Source organism: Rutilus rutilus, assembly GCF_951802725.1.
Source record: "Rutilus rutilus genome assembly, chromosome: 1".
Taxonomy (NCBI): Eukaryota; Metazoa; Chordata; class Actinopteri; order Cypriniformes; family Leuciscidae; genus Rutilus; species Rutilus rutilus.
Window position 1 is genome coordinate 69389832 of NC_140209.1, and position 23361 is coordinate 69413192.

General features: G+C 38.9%; 2 protein-coding genes across 4 annotated transcripts in view; both read left to right on the forward strand.

The window, feature by feature from the left end:
* Nucleotides 1-7458: 7458 nt before the first annotated feature.
* On the forward strand, nt 7459-9024 carry LOC311296133 (fish-egg lectin-like). 2 transcript variants are annotated; one of them, XM_084417793.1, is made up of 6 exons: nt 7459-7470; nt 7568-7629; nt 7781-8008; nt 8129-8340; nt 8538-8662; nt 8762-9024. In XM_084417793.1, exons 2-6 carry the CDS (start codon nt 7572-7574, stop codon nt 8904-8906), a joined length of 768 nt encoding a protein of 255 aa, XP_084273919.1. In that variant the 5' UTR covers nt 7459-7470; nt 7568-7571; the 3' UTR covers nt 8907-9024. The 2 variants fall into 2 exon arrangements, with proteins under 2 accessions (XP_084273919.1, XP_084273918.1); XM_084417792.1 differs by lacking the exon at nt 7459-7470 and having other exon boundaries at nt 7494-7629.
* Nucleotides 9025-13076: 4052 nt separating this feature from the next.
* Nucleotides 13077-23361, forward strand: part of LOC311294974 (uncharacterized protein) — a 124560-nt gene continuing 114275 nt past the window's right edge. Inside the window, exons 1-2 of one of the 2 annotated variants that reach the window (XM_084416105.1) lie at nt 13077-13119; nt 14172-14376. The gene's annotated coding sequence lies outside the window, so the exon portion shown is untranslated. The remainder of the gene's footprint in view (nt 13120-14171; nt 14377-23361) is intronic. The other variant, XM_084416106.1, reaches the window with a different exon arrangement.

The window sequence follows — 23361 nt, forward strand, 5'->3', positions numbered from 1 at the left end:
CGAGGAAAGACACTGGAGCTGCTCTACAAACTTCAGCAAAGGAGCGAGCTTTTGTTCATATGGCGCCCAACGTGAAGAGGTATGTTTAGTAGCGCTACTTATTGTTGAATGGCCATTTAACTTTCTGTGCACACAACATGGGGACATAAATCCAATGCATTGGTGGTCAAAGAGTATAACTAACTTTGCGAACTAGATTCACTGTTGCTTCGATTGTGCTTTGAAAACGGTAGATTATGGAGCCTGCTGCAACTGAGCACAGGCCTATGGAAGCGCTTCAGTTGAACAAGGGTGTTTTTACTGATGTTGATGTTCAAATGGACAAACAAAAACGTGTTGTGAAATTAACTCCTAAAGCGTTTGTAGAAAGGGTTGAAAGGTTGCAGAGTGATAGAAAATCTGTATTAACTAAAGCTACTAATTTAAGGAAAAAGATACAAGGTCTGATGCAACAAAGAAATGTAAAAGAGGTGCAAAGTGCTTTTGTTGATCTTTTGGATTTGTTTGATGAAGTAAAAGGTATTCATGGTTCTTTGATGGGTATGTTACCTGAAAGTGAGAAGGAAAAACATGACACATGGTTTAAGGCAAAAATGATTGTAAATAATGATTTTATTTCTGAAATCAAAATGTGGGTATCATGTAATGAAAATGTTGAAATTACTACAACTGAGGTCATGAATGACAATGTTGATGGGGTCAATCCAGATGATAGTATTTCAAATGTTGGTAGTAGACATCCAAGTAAAACGAGTACAAGCAGTAGTGTTTCTTCTGCCAGAATTATAGCCGAGGCAAATAAGGCTGCACTGCTTGCTCGTATGTCAGCTTTAAAGGAAAGGCAGGACTTGGAGGAGCAAGAGCAGATGATTAAGAAGAAAAAGGAACAACTGGAACTAAAAGCAATGCTATTAGAATCCAATGCTAAACTTGCAGTTCTAAAGGCCTCTGAAAGTCGCAGTGTTTCTAATGCCTCTCATGTTGTGAAGTCTCAATTGGAAAAGGAAGAAGGGAAACCATCTGCAACTATCTTAAATCCAATGGCAGAGGAGTTTGAACTTGTTGGCTATAGCAAAACTGCAAATAAAGTACCAGCAGTGGATCCCTCTTTGACGTCTTCTGTGCCATATCAGAAAATTCGTCAGCAGCCTTGGCATGAATGTATGGACTCAGAAAGGCGGAATTCCCAGCATGCATTAGGAGACATATCAGTTCAACCTCGTAGACCTTTTGCATCTGAAATGATTCCCCGACCCACATCAGTTCAATATGGACAACAAGCATCTGAAATGATTCTTCGGCCACAAATGCAGATTCAGTATGGGGACATTGGCACTATAATGCAAAGGCAAAATGAAATAACATCAGCTCTTGTCCAACAGCAACGTTGTTCCTCTTTACCAGCCAGAGATATACCTTTATTTGATGGAGATCCTTTTCAGTATGTTTCGTTTATCAGAGCATTTGAAAAGGGAGTGGAGGAGAAGACAAGCGGTAGTGATTGTTTATATTACTTGGAACAGTTCACCAGGGGGCAGCCACAAGAGTTGGTACGTAGTTGCCTGCACATGACTCCGGACCTTGGATATGCTAAGGCAAAACAGTTGATGCAAGAACATTTTGGCAATAAGTACAAGATTGCCACTGCTTATCTGGAAAGAGCCTTGTCTTGGCCCGCAATAAAAGGGGAGAATGTCAATGCTTTGCAATCGTATGCCCTCTTTCTGCGTGGTTGTTGCAACGTCACTGAGGAATTGCAATACCTTCAGGAGTTAGATATGCCAAGCAATATGAGAGCTATTATGTGTAAATTGCCTTTCAAGATCAGAGAGCGGTGGAGAACTGTCGCACATAATATTCTGGAAAATACTCAATGTAGAGCTTTGTTCAAAGATCTTGTGAATTTTATTGAAAGACAGGTGGGCATCCTAATGGATCCTTTGTTTGGTGACATTAGGGATCTGCCAACTATCACAAGACCTGTTAATCGACCAAGGCTATGTCCAGAAGGCAGAGTTAAGGGAAACATCTTTGCCACTAACATTGCACCAGTGGAATCTGGGGAAACCTCTAAGAATATGAGGACAGAATTACCACCAAACAATTCTAAAGTGATTCCATTATGTGTGTGGTGTGCTAAGCATCATGTATTGGAGTACTGTCAACAATTCAAAAGGAAGAAGCAAAGGGAAAAGATGGACTTTCTAAAGGAGAAAGGGCTTTGTTTTGGTTGCTTAAATGCTGGGCACATGAGTCGTAATTGTGGCAAGCGGTTGACTTGTAGGATATGTTGTCAGCACCATCCCACTGTGCTTCATGTTGACAGATATACGGCCAATTCAGAGGAGGCGGATGCATGCAAGTTCGTAGGATCTGCCGAAACATGTGGTCATACAGGGGCCGGAAAAGATCGCTGTCTGCTTTCTATCTTACCAGTTCAAGTCAAGGCCAGTAAAGGAGATCAGATAATCCAGACGTATGCATTCCTGGATCCTGGCAGTTCTGCGACTTTTTGTACTGAAAGTCTTATGCAGCGGCTGAATCTTTCTGGTAGAGGAACTCAATTTCTATTACAAACTATGGGACAGGAAAGAGTTGTATCAGCATACGCACTCTCAGGTTTGGAAGTGTCTGGTATTGATGGTAACATCTTCTATCAACTTCCACAAACGCTCACACAGAAACAAATGCCTGTAAGTTCTGACAACATTGTGTCTAAAGGAGATTTGTCTAAGTGGCCTTACCTGGCAAAGGTTAAAGTTCCCCGCATAATGGCTAACGTTGATTTGTTGATTGGAAACAACGCTCCTAAGATGTTAGAGCCTTGGGAAGTCATAAACAGCCATGGGGATGGCCCTTATGCTATGAGAACGGCATTAGGTTGGGTCATCAATGGTCCTGTGCATGCAGGTAGCTTTGAGGCTGAAGACTGTTCTGCAGTGGTTAACAGGATTTCTGTGTGTAGATTGGAAGAGATGTTGTTTAAACAATACAACCATGACTTTAATGAAAGAGCTGCAGAAGAGCAAGGATTGTCAAGAGAGGATATTAGATTTTTGGAGATTGCAGAGAGTTCTGCCAAGCTTCAGGACAATCATTACATCTTGAAGTTACCATTTAAAAAAGAAAATGTGTATCTTCCTAACAATTTCTCTGTGGCAAAACAGCGGATACTTGGATTGAAGAGGAGATTCCAGAGAGATGATCAGTTTTATCAGGAGTATGTATCATTTGTAAATGAAATGATCAAAAGGGGATATGCAGAGCAAGTGCCCACTCATCAGCTTAAACGTGAGAGTGGAAAAGTGTGGTACATTCCTCACCATGGGGTACGTCATCCCAAGAAGAGGAACTTGCGGGTGGTTTTTGATTGTGGTGCTGCATTCAATGGAACATCTTTGAATCAAGTCCTTTTACAAGGTCCCAATTTCACAAGCACATTGATTGGAGTTCTCTTGAGGTTTAGGCAGGAGTCTGTAGCGGTCATGGGTGACATACAATCAATGTTTCATCAGGTACGGGTGGCAGAAGAGGACCGGGACTTTATCCGTTTTTTGTGGTGGCAGAACGGAGATTTTACAAAAGAAGTGGCAGTGTTTCGCATGAATGTCCATCTCTTCGGGGCTGTCTCTTCTCCGAGTTGTGCTGCCTTTGCTTTGAGAAAAACAGCAGATGATCATCAATCTGAGTTCCGAGAAGAGGTTGTTCAAACTCTCAAAGAAAACTTCTATGTAGATGATTGCCTTAAGAGTGTGGCTTCTGAAGATGAAGCAGTTTGTTTAGTTAATGATCTTTCCATTCTTTGTCAGCGAGGAGGTTTCACTCTGACAAAATGGAGTAGCAACAAGCGCACTGTCCTGCAAACCATTCCCGAGGAGCACCGAGCCAAAGAGTGGAAGGAGCTGGATCTGGACAGGGACAGCCTGCCGGTTGAGAGAGCACTTGGATTGCTGTGGTGTGCGGAAACTGACTCATTTAAGTTCAAAATGGAGGTCCAGGAGAAGTCCTGCACAAGACGTGGGATGTTATCAATTTCCAGTTCAGTATATGATCCACTTGGGTTTTTGGCACCAGTTGTGCTGCCTGCTAAGATCATGCTACAGGAGTTATGTCAGAGGAATTTCGGATGGGATGAGACTGTGCCCTATGACATTTTGCGTGACTGGACAAGGTGGTTGAAGGAGCTGAATGCACTGTCTGAATTCAAAGTTGAGAGATGCGTTAAGCCCATAAGCTGTGGGTCTTGCATAAATGCTCAGCTTCATAATTTTTCAGATGCAAGCGAACAGGGGTATGGCACGGTCACTTACCTTAGAATCCAGAATAGCAAGGGTGACATTCATGTTGCCTTCCTCATGGGCAAAGCCAGAGTAACACCTTTAAAGGTCATCACTATTCCCCGTTTGGAGTTAACTGCTGCTGTGCTCGCTGTTCGTGTTGACCTGATGTTAAAGAAAGAGCTGAGGCTCCAGTTGCAAGAATCTGTCTTTTGGACAGACAGTACATCTGTGCTCAAGTATGTCATGAATGAGGACAAGCGTTTTCATACTTTTGTTGCGAACAGAGTCTCTATTATCAGAGAAAGCACAAAGACATCACAGTGGCAATATGTTGGCTCAAAGGAGAATCCAGCTGATGATGCATCCAGAGGAATGAGGGCTGGAGAATTTATTAAGAAAACCCGATGGATAGAAGGTCCCAAGTTTCTGTACAAACCAGAAGAGGATTGGCCCAAAAATCTTGTGCACACTGCAGTATGGGTTGACGACCTCGAGGTCAAGAAAGAAGCTGTTGTAAATGTGGTAAATACTCAAAGTTCACTGAAGGGTACAGATTGGCTGATGGCTTACTTTTCAGATTGGAGGAAACTTCGAGTAGCAGTTGCCTGGTTGCTTAGGTTGAAGAGGATATTATTGTTGAGAAGAATTCGCAAGAGGATGGAGGCAGATATTGCTAATGCCAACAAGCAAAGTGCCTTGGTGCAAGAGAGTCGAATAGTTAAAGGTGCAACAGGAGGACAACCTTTGTCAGCAGAAGATCGTATGGAAGCTGAGCTGGCCATAATTTGCTACTGCCAACAGCAAAGATTCCCTGAGGAGATCGCTGCTTTGTCTTCTGGAAAGGATATAGTGAGCAAAAAGAGTACCATCTATAAGCTGGACCCATGGTTGGATGATGGGCTTTTGAGAGTCGGAGGGCGGCTGACACGAGGCTCTTTGCCAGAAGACACAAAATATCCACTACTCCTCACTAAAGATCAGCATGTGTCTACCCTCATACTGAAGGATTTACATCAACAGCTTGGGCATAGTGGGCGTAACCACATGTTGTCTACATTAAGGAGGAGGTATTGGATCACAGGTGCCACCTCAGCTGTTAGAAAGATCATAGCAGAATGTTGTTTCTGTAAAAGATATAATGGCCGGATGATGGGGCAGAAGATGGCTGACCTACCCAAGGAGAGGATTCTGCCAGACCATCCACCATTTACCAACACAGGTGTTGACTATTTTGGACCAATAGTGGTGAAGAAGGGAAGAGGCACAGCGAAGCGTTATGGTGTCATCTTCACCTGCTTGGCCAGCAGAGCAGTTCACCTTGAATTGGCTACTTCTCTTGACACAGATGCGTGTATTAATGCTCTGCGCCGATTTATCAGTAGAAGAGGACAAGTGGAGCATCTTCTATCAGATAATGGTACAAATTTCATAGGGGCAAAGAGAGAACTTAGAGAGGCACTTTCATCATTGAATCAGGCTAACATTCAAGGAGTTTTATGCCAGAAGGGCATTAAGTGGAGTTTCAATCCTCCTGCTGGGTCGCATTATGGTGGGGTTTGGGAGCGAGTCATCCGCATGTTGAGGAAAATCCTCACTGCAGTTCTCCAACAGCAGACGCTCGATGACGATGGTTTCCATACCGTCTTGTGTGAAGTTGAGGCCATTTTAAACGATCGACCAATCACCAAATTGTCTGATGATCCAATGGATCTTGAAGCTCTGACCCCTAATCATATTCTGTTGCTGAAAGGAAAACCGACATTATCCCCTGGATTGTTTGATGCACATGATTTGTACATAAAAAGAAGGTGGAGACAGGTCCAATACATTTCCGATCTCTTTTGGAAGAGATGGGTGAGAGAATACTTACCTTTGCTGCAGGAGAGGCAGAAATGGAATAAAACTAAGAATAGCCTCAAGCCTGGAGACATTGTGACCATTATGCATTACGGCGCCTCGAGGCTCCTGGCCACTCGGAAGAGTTTTGGAAACATTCCCTGACACAAAGGGGTTGGTTCGCTCTGTCCGTTTACAAACTAAGACCAGTGTTATAGACAGGCCTGTAGCGAAGCTTTGTTTTTTACACGAGTCTATGGGCTAAGGGCTTTTGTTATCATTATCACTATTTAAGTTTCACTATTTGTATTTATGTGTGGCTCTTTGTTATGTGTTGGGAATTGGTATGTTTGATTCATCCCAATTAGGGGCCGGTATGTAAGAGCCATTTTGTCTTTATTTAAACCTTATGTAAGTGTGTGTCCAGTAGGGGTCTCTCTTTTGGGTAATTGGTTGCTAAATATAGGTAGGAACCTTCCTTCAGGTGACATGTGTTGCTGGAGGGAAGGTGCACACAGTTTTTTGACCGCTAAGCTATGCTACACTGTATGCCATGCTGAGGAAATCTGTACTGGTAAAGGACTTGGAACTGTGGATTTATTGACTGTTTGTTGGACTCTTGCTTACTAGAAATGAGGACCAGTCACGGTAAAATAAATCTACAATGTAAGCATATTAACTTGGTGTGGACATTGCAGTGAATAACACCCAAGCGAGCGCGTCCATTAACAAGCACCTTCCAGCAGCCATCAGCTGCTTAAAGTAATCGACTTGGCTGCTTACAATGAATAAAGAGTAAGGCAAAACAAATAGCCTAGTAGCCTAATGAAACATATGGATTGATGCAATATCTTTGCAACATTATTGAATTAATCTGTCACTATATGCCTCTGCCTACGTTTGCAAAGAGAAGAACATTTTAATTTGATTCACAATGAAATGTTACAATTAGTTTACATGCAATGAGTAGCCTAGTTTTGGTTGTTGTTGTTGGTGGCGTTACTGCATCCCTAGTTATGCCTACAATGCTAAATTGTTCCCTCGCGATTGGAAGCTCCTGTAGCCGCCGTATACGCATTTCAAAACATCGCAACGTGAAATGCCACAAACTGTTTGTGAATAGGTCTTAGTGAGTTAGGAGTCCTCTCGACTTCTTTTAAGCTGTCCCAGGCTTAGGTGCTACTTTTAGGGCTAAAATGCTTCGTGAATTACTCTTAGTCAAAAAAAATAGGAGTCCTAAAGTTACGAGTGACACGCCCATTATTTTTAGGAGTTGCTCCCAAATTCGCCAGTTAGGAGCTACTTTTAGCCTTAAAATTCTTTGTGAATACTGCCCCTGGTCTATCAAGAGAAGGTTGTCTTCATTTATTTAATGTTAATTTAATATTCATTATCTTTTATCCTTACTCATATTGAACTCCCTTATATAAATGATTTATGGTTATGAACAGAGCAATGAAGGTTTTTCAGAGCGTCCTGCTACTCTTCAGCTGCCAGTTCCTTCCCACTCTGGGTAAGCTATAATGTGATTTGATAACATCAATATATTATAAATCCATAAAAAAAAAAAAAAAAAAAAAAAAAATTGATGGTGTTTTATATAACCGTATGTAATTCATTTGTGACGGTGTCTATTTGTACTCATTTGCTCCATGTTTTCACAGCTTTAATCTGTAGAGTGATGAATGGCACACTGAAGCAGATAGACACTGGATCTGGTTTAGTGGTTGGAGTGAATGATCAAAATGAAGCGTTTATCCTAAATTATAATGTCTTCATAAAGCTTGGCAAGTCTCTAAAGCACCTCAGTGTTGGTCCTGCTGGTCTGCTCGGGGTGGATGCAGATGACAAGGTCTTCAAGTTGCAGGGTGGTACCTTTGTGCAGATTCCAGGTGAAAAGGGAAATTACAGCAACCAATACATGCTTAATCGGTCATTCATTTGTTTTAAGATATTATCTTATCGTTATTCTCAAATTAATCTTTCATCCAACCTGTTGATTGTACTGCTAGGCCTTCTCAAACAGGTGGATGCTGGAGGTGATCAGATCATTTCAGGTGTCAATGCGAATGATGACATATTCTGCTTAAATATGGATGCTAATAACAATTGGCCATCCAGCAATATTTCTTGGGTTACAATTAATGGAAAGCTGAAGCATTTCAGCTGTGGCCCGTACAGCTGTTGGGGAGTGAACAGCGCTGACCAAATCTACATCTTGAAGGTAATGTCATAATGTTAAATAAAGGGCATGAGTTCAAGTTTAAATAAACCAGGTTTTTAACAAACTAGACCTCACACACGTTTGATTTTCTGACATGACTAAAGAAATAAAGAAACTGGTGTGGAAGCAGCAAAGGCAGTTATTTCATGTGACTTTATGATGGTTGACTGGTTTGTGTCTCTTTGGGTCTGGTGCAGGATGTGACAAGTAATTCCTGTTCCGGCTCCAGCTTTGTGAATATTCCTGGACTTCTGTCCATGATTGAAGTAGCAACTGATGGCAGTGTCTTTGGTGTCAACTCTCAAGGGAACTTGTACCAAAGGTGATTAGAACCTTCATCATATTTAACATTGTATGAACAAAAGTGATTAATTTTCTGATATAAATCAAATGCTACATTAAAGAAGTGGTGATTTTGCAGAACTGGTGTCACTCAATCCAACCCCGCTGGCACAGACTGGATCCCGATGGTTGCCTGTCCCAATAACCACAAGCATGTGAGCTTTGACCTGGGATTACTGTGGGTTGTCTGTGTTGACGGCTCCATCCGTAGATGTACTTTATAGTCTGTTATGAGTCACTGCAGCAACAGGAGCTCAATCATTAACAGAAACCTCATTATTCCCAAATCTAAAAGTTTGATTATTCTCTTCTCTTGAATCAATAAAAAGCATTATGACAGCATCTTATCAATGTTTCTTTTGTGTATCATTTGTTCAGTGGTTCTCCAACTGAGAAAAAAGCATTTTGTTTCTTATGTTTGATTAGAAAACATGTTTTTGTCTAATTTCTAGTTTATCATCACACTTTTAAAAGTTGCAGGAAGTTATTAGAAGGATCTAAGGATTCAAACTAGCAACTTGTGTTTGTGCAGCTTCAACAGAGCAAACATTCAATACAGAGTTACCAAAAATACTTTTTAACAAAAAATTTAACAAATTACATTTTTAACAAATTTGTTAAACTGTTTAACAAACTAACAAATAATTAACATTTGCAAAATTCTGAAATTAAAAATAAGTTTTAAAAAAAAAGCTGTTTGATTACAACTTTCAAAATGACTGACCCTAACTAAACAAATGCAAATTTTTTTTTTTTACACTTTTAAAAACCTTATTCGTCAATGACCCGCACATACTCGGACTCCTTTATAATAGGCTAGTTGCATGTGGTCGCCATTTTGGATTTCGGATCAGCAAGTGTGCGCTGATCAACTTCCGGTTTCGCATTACGCCCGGTGCAGGGAGCCGGAGAAAGCCGAAATTTATCTTTTATAGTTGTTTATAGAATCAATTATCACTTAAAATACTACTAAGATCCATATTACTATCACACGAGCCAATGGCAATTAAATGCATAGTCAGATTAATGAATGAAATAACTGTTCACGAACCGAAGAGACTGTATTTGACTCATGCTGCATACACATACGCAATGACAATTATGCCTAGTGTAAATATAGAGTTACAACTACGATTAGAGTTGTTTGCATAAAATGCACCGTGAACATTCACACGTTTGCCCTGTGATAGGCTACAATTTATCTCCATAAATACTATTTTCACAATTCTGCGCATATATTTTTACTTACTTACATCAATTGCTCGATCAATATCATCACATATTTTACATTTACATTTTTTTACTGTAGGTATTATAAACAATTTAATATAGGTAAGTTTGTGTATATTTTACACGTAGTAGGCTACAATACTGTATGTGCTGCTTATAAACACCAGACAGATTATTATTATTATTCATTATTCATTATAATCCTTGTAAGAAATTAGATCTGAATGGGTTAATGCAAATTGAAGGAATGGATGGAAATAAGAGAGTGATTTGTGGGGATTTTAAGGCACATCGTACATTATGGGGAGGAACAAACACAGATGTAAACGGAGGGGTGATCGAACAACTGTTAGAGGAAAAGGAATTGGTTTGTTTAAATGATGGGAAAAGGACCAGACTGGATGTACACACAGGGAATATGTCAGTATTGGATTTAACTTTGGTGTCAAATAATTTAGCAGGGATATGTGAGTGGGATGTAAATTATGAAACATCAGTAGGGAGTGATCATTATCCAGTTTTTTGTGGAATATTACTACAGGAAAATAAACAACAAGAGAAAAGAAGAGGGAAGTGGATATTTGATTGTGCTAATTGGGAAAAGTTTAGTTTTATTTGTGAGAGGAATCAGAAGAGAATGGGAATACCCTGTTATGAAGGAGCGGGAAAGGCAGCAGTATCGGATGAAGAAAAGGCAGAAATTACAGCAAAGGCACTCGTTGAAATCCACAGCTCAAATAATCTATCTGAGGAGGGAAAGAGAGGAAGGGAATTAACAAAACCAATTTATTCTGGAAGGATTGAGAGGCGGAAGGAAACTAATAGTACAAGGGATGCGCTGGAAGAAATGAAGAGGGCAATAGCAAGAGCTGGAATAACATCTGGAAAGGATGAAATCTGCTACATAATGTTAAAACATTTGGGTGTTTTGGCATCTATAAAACTGTTAGGCTTTTATAATGAAGTTTGGGTAAAAGGAAAGTTACCTATTGGATGGAAAGAGTGATTATTCCTATTAGGAAACCTGGGAAAGGACCCGTCAAATCCAAAGAATTATCGGCCAATAGCATTGACCTCACATATAGGAAAGATAATGGAAAGAATGATTACAGAGAGAATAGCATTTTATTTGGAAAGTAGAGGAATTATATCTCCTCATCAGAGTGGTTTCAGGAGAGGAAGAGGAGCTATGGACCCCATTATATGTTTGGAAACAGATGTTAAGAAAGCTCAGGTTAATAAGGAATCAGTGATGGCAGTCTTCTTTGATGTCGAAGAGGCATATGACATGGTTTGGAAAGAGGGGTTAATGATCAAACTTGATATGATAGGAATAACAGGTAGAATTTATAATTGGATTAAAGATTTTGTATTTGATAGATTTATTCAAGTCAGAATTGGACAAGTTTTATCTGGAAGATATATGGTGGAAAATGGCACACCCCAGGGCCGCGTCATAAGGCCAATACTCTTTTCAATTATGATAAATGATGTATTTTCTCAAGTTCATGGAGACATGGGGCGTTCATTGTTTGCTGATGACGGGGCATTGTGGAAACGGGGAAGGAATATAAATCTTATCACAGGAAAAATACAAGAGGCGATTGAAGTAGTAGGAAAATGGTCATGTTCATGGGGATTCAAGATTTAACAAAAACAATAATGTTGACTCAGAAAAGAGGCATTGATACAGAAATAAAGATGTATGGACAAACTATTGAACAAGTTAAAGTTTTTAAGTTTCTGGGTGTGTGGTTTGATGCAAAATTAACATGTAATGAACATTGAAAAGACTGACACTGAGTGTAAAAAGATTTTAAATGTGATGAGATGTCTAAGAGGATCAGAATGGGGAGCGAGTAGAGTTGCAATGAAAAGTGTTTATATAGCACTGATAAGATCAGTGTTAGACTATGGAATATTGTTTATGACTCGGCAGCAGAAACTTTGTTGAAGAAGTTGGATGTGATACAGGCTCAAGCTTTGAGACTTTGTTGTGGTGCTTTTAAAACGACTCCTGTATCTGCTCTTCAGGTAGAAGTGGGTGAAATGCCATTACAAATCAGACGAAAGCAGTTAATGATGAACTACTGGGTAAGTCTTCAAGGTCATTCAGAAGACCGTCATCCAACAGTAAAGGCACTCTTTCCGTGCTGGGAAAAGGAAAGGTCTAAACGGAAGTGGTTTGCATGGAATAGTGACAAAGAAGCTTGAGAAATGATATTAAGTCAGAAAAGATGCATTCCAACAGTAGCATTATCAATAACTCCAGCTTGGTTGTTTCCTGCAGTCCTCATAGATTTTGATATGCTAGAGTTAATGAAAGAATCTGGAAACATTGTGGCTGTTGTTGAAGATATACAAACTGTATATCAAGCATTTGTCCCAGTATATACGGATGGATCTAAAGATCCTAATACGGGAAGAACAGGTTTTGCTTTTCAGTATTATATCCTTAATACATTTAAAGGAAAAAGAAATTAACATTATGTTAATAGGAGAACATCAGATCATTTATCAGTACACACAGTAGAGATTATGGCAATAGCAACAGCACTACAGTGGATAGAGGGATAAAAGATAATGAAAAGGTTGATAGTTTAGCAAAACAGGCTTTGGAAAATGAGGAGGTCATGAATATTTCAGTTAGTAAATATGAAGCAAAAGCAGTAATTAATCCACGAAAGAGTGGCAACATAAATGGGATACAGTAAATGCAGGACGTCATCTTTATGAAATACAACGAGAAGTAGGAGTAGTGAGGATAACTAAAAGAAGCACCAAAGAGGAAAATATTTGAACAAGATTAAGGGTTGGATATACTATGCTGAATAAAACCTTAAAAATAACAAATAAGCATCCAACAGGATTATGTGAGCATTGTGGAGTAGAGGAATCAGTAGAACATGTTATTTGTGTTTGTCAAAAGTATACTAATGAACGAGAAATAATGAAAAACGAACTTAGAAAGATGGGAATGGATGAATTAAAGCTTAAAAATGTAATTACTTATGGACTAGAGAGTTTATTTCTTTATCTCAAGAGAACAGCTGATTAAGAGAATTTAGAGGTTTTTTTTTATTTATTGTTATGAAATGTGTAAATTCTGGTCCACACTCCAACACAGTAGGTGGCGATAATGCACCTTAATGTTGGTGCTACCCGCCATAAAATCGAAGAAGAAGAAGAATAAGCAGAAGGAATCGCGTATGTGATACCAGAGTTTGATATTAAGTTTTCTGCAATTGTTTCTGATCATCTATCAGTGTACACAGCAGAGCTGATAGCAATTGTAATGGCGTTGCAGTGGGTAGAGCAAATTAGTCCACTAAGAGTAGGCCTAGTTGTATGTTCAGATTCGTTGTCAGCCTTAGAAAATTTTAAATCGGGTAACTCAAGTGAAAGGTATGATGTTGTGTGTGAGATATTGACTTTGCTTCATAGTATTCAAAATGGGGGGACACATATAAAGTTTCTTTGGGTTCCGGCTCATGTTGGTATGGCCGGTAATGAGTTGGCAGACAAGTTTGCTAAACAGGCTTTGAAAGCAACAAATGTGTCTATTCAGTGTAAAATATCAAAATCAGAGGCTAAGTTAATAATTAAAAAACATGTTAAAAAGTTGTGGCAAGATAAATGGGATAGGGGAGATAAAGGGAGGGGTTTTTACATTGTAAATCCTGAGGTTGGTCAGGGTCGTCTGGTAATAAGGTGTCGAAGAGAAGAGGCACTTTTTACAAGAATGAGAATAGGGCACGACGGACTAAACAAAACATTACAGCTAATAGGAAAACATAATTCAGGAAAATGCGAGATTTGTAATGTGCCAGAAACAGTGGAACATGTCTTTATGATGTGTAGGAAATTTAATAGAGAAAGGGTTGTTTTTTTTTTTTGTTTTTTTTTAAACACATTTTATTAGAGAAAGGGTTTTAATTAAAAGGAAAATAGAGGACAGTGGGGAAAGTTTTATCTTTAGGGATTTTTTGTCTAAGGCTTCCGATCATAGAATAATAAAATATATGTTTGAATTTTTAAAGCACACCGGACTCATTGATAGAATATAGGAAAGATATTATATATATATATATATATATATATATATATATATATATATATATATATATATATATATATGTGTATATATATATATATATATATATATATATATGTGTGTGTGTGTGTGTGTGTGTGTGTGTGTGTGTGTGTGTGTGTGTGTGTGTGTATGTGCGTGTAAGGAAAGTTTTTTTTTTTTGTAGCTTGCAGACTACATTATTTCCAAAGATGTAAGCCATAGTGATGATCAGGCACAATTTATCTGGAGGGTGGCGGTAGTGCGCTAAGTTAGTCCGCATCCGCCGTTAAGCAGCCAAAGAAGAAGAAGAAGCTGCGAAACCGAAAGCAGTCGATGACTGTAAAGACGACATTTCGGAAGATAGAAAATCAGCAATCTCATATGTGACAGTAAGTTCGTTAAACTTTTCATAGCTCTAATATCAATAGAGTACTTGTGTCTCAACACACCTTATGACGAACTCAAACACATGATAAAGTGGAAAGTTGCTTTCGTGATGTCTAGGCCTATTTCACGACACGTCAACTGTAACACTCATAAAATGGCTGAAAATGGTTAAACTTGCACTTACTTTTTCCTTTAACAGGAGAATATTAGCGTAATGTTGAAATCTTTGGTTGACTTTAAACAACTTATTTTTATAATCTAGATGTGTTCTGTGACGCAGTTAAACTGGGGAAAGAAAGTGTCGGCCTAGTCGCAGGATAATCACTTAAACGCGTAAAAATAACATCATATCTGCTTAATGCGAGACGAAAAACGGATTGTGAAAAACACCTGCAAGAGTTCAGCAGTGTCATTAAAGTGAAGGTGAATCCAGTGTTTTAAACGAGGCTGATGTGTTTGAAAGTGTGGCCGACATGTTGCTCTAAAAACAAACCTTGCAGTCAGGGACGTGCACAGGAATTTTGAGGGGCAGTTGCTCTGACCTGAAAAAAGGGCATGAATCATGAAAATCCCTACATCAATATCCCTATCAAGTCACTGGTAGGTTTCTCCAAATTTACACACTAAACATGCAAAGCTTCAAAGGAGAAGCCGCCTATTAGGGGCCATTTTCAACAAAAAACTTCAGAACTTCTTTCTTGTCGATTCCTATGTCCTTCTCTATGGCCAGCAGGAGGAGGTCAGACAGTCTTCCCTTCCCCGTAAAATCTTGATTCATGGCTTTTTGAGTATCCACAAATGCAGCATGGCGCTTTGTAGAGTTGGCAATGAATGTGTACAGCCCCTCAACGACTGTGAAGAAATCCACAAAGTGCTTGTTGGATTTTGCACTCTCAACTAAAACAAGATTTAAACAATGTGCATGGCAGTGCACATATAATGCTCTCTCATTTTGTCTCTGAATCCGGGACTGCAGCCCATTGTAGCGTCCACTCATATTGGCAGCTCCATCATATCCCTGTCCACAGACATCTTGAATGTTGAAGTTGTTTTGCTCAAGTAGCTTCATCGCTACATTCTCCAGTGCCTCTCCCGTTGTTGCCACATCACATAGTTGGACAGAGCGTTCCTTTTATAGTCATGTTGTGGACATATAGCACAACAAAGGACACCTGCTCAATATGTGACACATCAGTGGTCTCGTCCAGCAAAATAGAAAATTGTGATGCTTCTGTCACTTCCTTCTGTATGATTCGTTTCACATAAAGACTAAGTGCTTTTATGAGGTCGTTTTGTGTCCTATTGGACAGGAGAGACACCTGGCACCTTTGGTTTGATGCTTGTTTTTCCTTGACTGCATCAAGATGAAGCCCGAGTACGCTGTCATATTGGCCAAGCAAATCCACCAGGTTCAGAAAATTTCCTCTATTTGAACTTGACAAGCCTTCTTCATTTCCCCTAAAGGCCAAAGCTTGTTTTGCCAGATATAATGTGATGTCTATTAAACGGAACATAATCTCTCTGTTTTTCTGCCTCTCTCTTTCTTTGGCTGCTTCCATCTGAGAATCAACTACTGCAAAAGCCCTCTGCAGTGTATCTTTTGTAAAGGCATTCCACCTAATCATGCTTAGCATATGGGTAGTTGACAAATGGCCAAAAAAAGTACCTTCTTTGGAAAACATAACTTTTTAAGAAAAAATACATATATTTATGGAGTATGAAAACTGCAGTTTCAGAAAATAGTAGTGATCACTCATTTTGTCAATGACTTCACATATTTTTTTCACGTTTTCACTCAACAGTAGAGCCCTGCACGGGCCTCAAATCTAGGCCCGAGCCCGGCCCTGGCCCGAGACGCTCAGGCCCTAGCCTGACCCGTGTCCGACAGCTCATCAGAATTATCAGCCCGAGTCCGACCTGAGCCCGTTTTTTTTTTTTTTTTTTACAGCGGCAGACTGCCATTAAAATATGTCAGTTTTGTTAGTTATGTTTCTTTTCATTTCTTTATTAAGCTAATTTAGACAAATGTTGGGAGCATTTAAAAAAAAAAAATGACGGCCAAGCAAGCCGAGCCAACAGCGAGTAAAACATGTTTGATCAATTTAGCCTCTCAAATCAACGCTAATACTTTACTTAGCTACAATAAAATTCCTAGATGTAAAACACTTCAAGCATATCACACAGACAGTTAGTTTAATGTTTATTTATTAAACCACAGTGAGTAATTTTTTTTTTTAAATACTGAGGCAGGCTCAGGCTGCAACAGCGCTCGCAAACGAAATGAGCAATAGTCAATCTAAACAAATTAAATAAAATAAATCAAAAACAAACTTGCAGGTTATCTTACCTAAAAAATGCACCACAGAACATGGCCATTCTTTTTTCCAGTAGTTTCCAACAGTTAAACGAAAATAGTCCAATCGAACGAAAAACGAAAAACATCAGTAGTTTACAACAGTTAAACGAAAATAAAGTCCAATCAGATGAAAAGTTAGAATAGTCTCTTACAGAGAATCGTGGAGAAAAAGAATAGCATCCACAGTGGGAGATTTTAACCCAGTCCTCTCTTCTATCACTGGCGATTCTTCTCTTAAAGGCAGGGTAGGTAGGATTTATTAAAAATTAAAGATCCAAATTTGTTAAAACTTTCTATATATATCAATACATAATTAAAATGTAAGAACTCTGAAAAAAAGTATAAAAATCAAGTGACTCTAGACCGTTTAATCTGTATTAAACACAGCTCATTATTTCGATTCGGGACGAATCAAAGGATTGGCTTAGGCGACTGTCACTCTCTCGCAACCATGGCAACCACCCTTTTGCCACACAGCACCTGCCCACTTGCGCGCGACCGTTTGATTTGAGGAGTGTGAGAGGCACGGAACCTGATCACACCTCCGTCCAGTAGATGGCGGTAATGCACTATGTTTGCAAGCTGCCAATAAAATCTATCGAAGAAGAAGAAGGCACTGAACCTAGGAATACCAAAACAATGGCAGAGAAAGAGCAATCTAAATTTACAGTACCGGCATATGCAGTTAGTGAAGGCAAACCAGGCAAAAAAATGCCCCTTCCCCTCCGCTTGTCTCAGGTAAATAATGCGTCCTCTAGCTCAGCGGTCGGAGTCGCGCGTTCATGTGTTTTGGGGGCGTGGCTTTGGAAGAAGCACAGAAATGAGGGAGTGGAGTGAATGGAAATAATGAGATGTCTTTAAAACAGTCGTGAGAGGTCTACAGACACTCGATTTTGATACTTTCTTTTTCAGAGTACTTACATTTTAATTATGTATTGATATGTACATAAAGTTTAAACAAATTTGATAAATAAAATTTTTAGACCATTTCTACCTACCCTGCCTTTAATATTCTCCATTATTTGCACATGAGGTGAATCGTTGGTTCCGCTGACGGGAAAACACATGTGTGCGTGCGTGCGACTGTCATGTCAATCATATGTCAGTGTAGCCTAAATAATTATAAGATTATGAAAGTTATGAGGTTATTAAATGTCTTTCTATGTTTGTTTTTCTATCGTCGGTCAACTTCTCTTTTTTTTTTTTATGTCTAAAAATATAAAAAGAAGGATAACTCAAAAAAGGCCTGAGGCCCGGCCCGCATGTGAACTATGACGTGAAAATTGGCCCTAGGGGCGTAAAAAAGTCGGGACCCGTCGGGCTCGGGCTGAAATGCAGGGCTCTACTCAACAGTACTGTAAATGTGTCCTATGGTGTGACATTTAAAAAGTACTAAGAAATTATATTAAATAACATAAAAAATACTTAAGACAGAATTGTTCACATTATTAAAACATTATTTTCTTAAAGTGATATTTATTTTACATGAAAGTACTAATTAGAATAATTTTCACCATGGATAGATGAACCTGATAAACTTTTACCTACGAATGTCAATAAAACTTTTTCGCCAACCTTACAAAACTGTTTGAAATTGTACCTATCTAAGAGGAGATATTATTGTAACTCCCCTAATGCCAAACTTGACTTTTTTTTTTAAGATATTTTAAAATAAGTATATTTTTCTGTTGTTTTATGTTTGTCACACCATAGGACAAAACGTCACACTAAAGGACAAAGATAGTCATTGCATAAAAAGAGTCAGAATATATAGTGTTTATTGTAACAATAATAAAGGAGGACATTTGTTTTTTTTGTTTAAACTTTATATATTCGTTTTAAAAGCTTCTTAAGGAGGTCTTGTCCTATGGTGTGACATCTGTGTCCTATGGTATGACAGGCCAAAGTGTCACACCAAAGGACATTTCCTGTGACATTTTCTGTCACACCAAAGGACATTTGAGCTTTTCTGGCAGTTAATGATCATGCTAATACTAGCTGAACAGTTATTAGCAATTGGCATGATACATTTGCATAATATTACATAGTCCTGCTGTTAAAAATACAAATTTTTATTAAAAAATTACATTTAGGAGTGTCACACTAAAGGACAAAAAAAACTTAACTTCAGTGGTCTGAAAACATAGTTAAATATTTGAACAATTCTGAGAGAAATACTTAACATGTGCACTGCTCATGGGCTTCATAGGGGTCTTCAGTCACATGACCTTGAATGGGGTCTTTCAACTAAATTTAGTTGTACATGATATTGCCCAACTTAATATCAGGTTATTGCATAACACCAAAGGACATTTTTTTCTGTGACAAACTTTATTAAATTCCTACATTTTTAGAAATGTATGTATAGGAAAAGTGATGGCCACTTAGTGAAATAGACACTTGCACAATTATGCCAGGAGTGTTCATTAAGATGTTTAAACATTATTTTCTTTATTTATAAAAGTTAATATTTATGAAATAATGTTGTCTACCGTCACACCATAGGACGATTTTGAGATTTGGCTCAAAGTTGTAAAAAAAAAAAAAAAATAACTCAGGTATTTAAACAACAAATTCATGTAAAACAAGAAAATGTTTAACCATTTATAGTATTTTAAATGATGAAAATGTGAAATAAATTATTTTTTATCTTCTGTGACGGTGAAAAAGCCACGTCACGTCAACTACCCATATGCAATTCACTGCTGCGGTGCTCCTTGATCTTCACTTTGGCCTGCCTCCACAAGTTTATCCCTACAGACTTCCATCCTGTCCTGCTCTGAAATCTTTCCTCATTCATAAAATTCCTGCAGCTAAAGCAATACATGGCATCATTCAGTGGAGAATATTCCAGCCAGGGGTCATCGTTATACCATTGGGCCTGAAAAGAGCGCCCATCTGGATTTTTAGGGAACTTTACCATAGGACGGCAAGGCCCGACTGAATGTGATGAAGGTCTGATCGTATTTAAGATTGCTGCTTTGTACATGAGCTGGATCTGTGGGATTAGCCAACCTCAGCAAAAAATCTAAATCTGTTGACTCTGCCCTACTCGTCATCTCAATATCTTCCCTTGCTGATGCTCTCGTCTCCCTCATCTCATCCTCTTGCTCATCTATTATGTCCCTATTGCCAGTCTGTCCTGATCTCATCTGGGATTGGCTCTGGCTCTGGCTCTCTGAATGCAGCTGATGCACTGGGCTCATCATCTGTCCAATTACATAATTATTGTTATTGCCATTATCATTGCCAATGCCCACTAGTGGTATTTATGTTCTGCTCATGTTCTTTGAAATGACCTCTAAAATAGCCTATGTTTTTTAGATTACAATTATTTAGCATGCAGCTCTTTAACCCTATACTTTTTAGCATGGTCCTTTCATCTCATATTTGGTGATCTCATAACTTAGGCCTACCTGCCCTATGTGCCTCCTCCTGGTCCACATTTTCCTCACATAGTCTGGAGGCTTGTGACTGCTCCTCCTCATCTTAAATGTAATGTAATTATGAAACATTGCCATTAGTAGGCTAAAATATGAGTGATTAATTAATCCAATTCGCCTACACAGTGTCATGTCATCTTTATCACAGTGCAAAGTCTGTCTCACCTGCTGGTTGGCTTTTTCGCAGCCAACCCTGCAGTGATGTGCTGCCCTTTGCTGCCTCCCTGAATTGTCTCTCCCTCTCCTGAATCAGCCTCTTTTCAGTGGGCATCTTGGCTTCAAACAATACCCAAAATAGTGATAGGATTTAGGCATTTAACCATTTTGAATAAAATAATTAATGTGATACATTTCTTCCATCATTCATTCTTCTTGCTAAAACTAAATGTGATGAACTAACTATTAGCAGACAGACATGTAGCTTAGTTTGCCTAATGCCTGGTTCAGATTACACGATTCTTTTTGTCTGTTACGATAGTCACTCAGGGTTGGGGAGTAACGGAATACATGTAACGGCGTTATGTAATCAGGATACAAAAATCCAGTTACTGTAATCCGTTACAGTTACGTCAAAAAACGTAGTAATCAGATTATAGTTACATTTTGAAAAAATGGGGAATACTTTCAGGATTACAATGGTTTCATTTAAAACGAAATAAATAAGTATTTTGGCATAATAACACTATATTAAGCCGAGCGCGCTGCTTACAGTAGTTCCTGGCTCTGTTGCCAGTAATGACTCACGTGTGCCACGCGCTGGTGCATGCGCTAATAACAGCTTTCTACAATCTCCTCAGACGCAGATTGAATCACTGCTGCTAGAGTAGAAAAGATGCTGCCTGCGGGTAAAATCGCTTTTAATTCATGGAAATTCCGCTGCTATTTTGTAGAAATTAGGAGAGTAGCTTTTTTAGTACCCAAAATGTCCTTTCTTAATCTTTTCTCGTGTAACGGGATGTTCGCTGTCTAGGTAACGTAGGGGAACTCCCATTGCCAACACCGCAAGTTCAGTCAGGCAAATTAAGAAAGATCACGGCTTTAGTCAACATGTAGGCCTATTTTAAAATAAACTAATATGTAGATTGTGTAAAAATGTTGTTTTTATTTTTTTGTTATAAATTTGTTAAAAATAAAACAAAATAATCTGTAATACCATACATTAGCCACTAGATGTCTGTATAGCCCTTTACATAAATATATATTAAGGCCTGTGTTAATGTGTTAAGGCCAAATTCTTAATAAATAAGTTTTTATTTTTATTTTTTTTATAATATTTCTTCTTGCTTGACTTTATTTATATACGTGACCTTGAAGTAATCCAAAAGTAATCAGTTACATTACTTTCATATTATCATACTTGGATTACGTTACTGAATACTTTTTTTATTAAGTAATTTGTAACTGTAACGGAATACATTTTTAAAGTAACCCTCCCAAGCCTGTAGTCACTGTGTCAGATTACACGATTTTGACTCCTAAAAATCTTGTCATGTCGTGTGGACAAGAAACATGTCAGACTACACGTTGTTTTCCGACCAGTCATCGCGAGCCGTCTCACACACTCACACATATACAGATACTGTATACACATATACACGCACTCACTCACATACATGCACTCACACACACACATACACACGCACTCACACACACACATACACACGCACTCACACACACACACATACACACGCACTCACACATACGCATGCACGCACTCACACACACATACACACGCACTCACACACACACATACACACGCACACACACACACACACACATGCTCTCGCTCACACATATACACACACACACACACACACACAGTCATACACACTCGCTCGCTCACTCACTCACTCGCGAACACACACTCTCACTCACTCACTCGCGCGCGCGCGCACACACACACTCCAACTGTCGTCGTGGAGGACCGTTCAAAAATTAAATATGCTAGTCTTTTTGTCGTGATGTTGTGAAGCATCGCAGATGCGACATAGGTTGATGAAAACGTGATGATGATGATGATGATCTATCGTTTGTTATACATCACAAACTCACCTTTTCCGACAATGTTGAGTCGCCTCACCCGACAACCGCGACAATCTCCTTCTAGGGAGCACCCGCCAGTGTTGCCAACTATTTTCAAAGGAAAGTAGCTAACGCCTCCCCTAAAAGTCGCTAAATGTCGCTAGATGACGTCATGCGTCAATTAGCATATTCATGACGTCATCGCGGCGTACTTGCGTTCTGTCTGCCTAATGTTTTTTTCTCATTAAAATCATGCTCACATACTGTATTTTAATATAATATTGTATAATATAATATAATATAATATAATATAATATAATATAATAGCCTATAATATAATATAGCCGAATGTCCAATAAAGCTGTTCTCATTTACTATGTTTTTTTGTCAGACTATTCACCTTATTTTTAACGGAAATACGGACGCAGCCAGTTGACGGTATTTTGTGCGAGACTTCTGGTCAGGCACTTCCGGTCACTGGCGAGCGTTGTTCGTAACAACAAAGTCATCGTTATGGCTTCGAGGAAGACCGGGATTGTTTGTGCAGTTAGAGGTTGTCATAATAATTGGCACAAAAGAAAGATTTACTTGGAGCAGGAGTGTTTTAATCATCGAATTATTGACATTTTAATAATCAGGCGCCCTATACGACCGGCGACACACTGGCTGCGTGGCGTTTCTGTTGCGTGGTGTTTTCTATGTCTTTGCACACCAGAAACGTCTCTGACGAGGCGTTGCTGCTGCTAGGTGACATGATAAGCCTCATTGGTGATATATTCGACATATGGGGAGAGAGTTGTGGAAGGCCTATACTTCATGTTGAACATAAATATATAGCAGCAAAGACAACATCGGCAGTATTGACGGCAAAATAGGCTACAGAATATTTCGTTCTGTATTGACAGGTGTAATATTTGAAAATCGATAATATATATATATTTTTTTTACATTTAGGCTATATCTGCATTTATGTCAAAACCTAAATTCAAACATCAAAATGTAATTTATTAATATCTAGGCTATTCATATCAAAATGACATACAAACATATTTTCCTATTCTATTTTGCCCGGAAGCGCTTCCAAAACGCTTGCATGTCGTGTGAAAAATAGGCGTCGATTCTATTTCTAGCATGCACGCGTTTTCCCTGAGACGCGCGTGCGTGTC

Bases quoted from the DNA above. Each gene is read 5' to 3' on its own strand.
- LOC311296133 (XM_084417792.1), top strand. From the start codon at position 7,554: ATGGTTATGAACAGAGCAATGAAGGTTTTTCAGAGCGTCCTGCTACTC. The intron at 8,009-8,128 runs GTGAAAAGGGAA...TTGTACTGCTAG, and splicing joins TACCTTTGTGCAGATTCCAG to GCCTTCTCAAACAGGTGGAT. The intron at 8,341-8,537 runs GTAATGTCATAA...GGTCTGGTGCAG, and splicing joins ACCAAATCTACATCTTGAAG to GATGTGACAAGTAATTCCTG.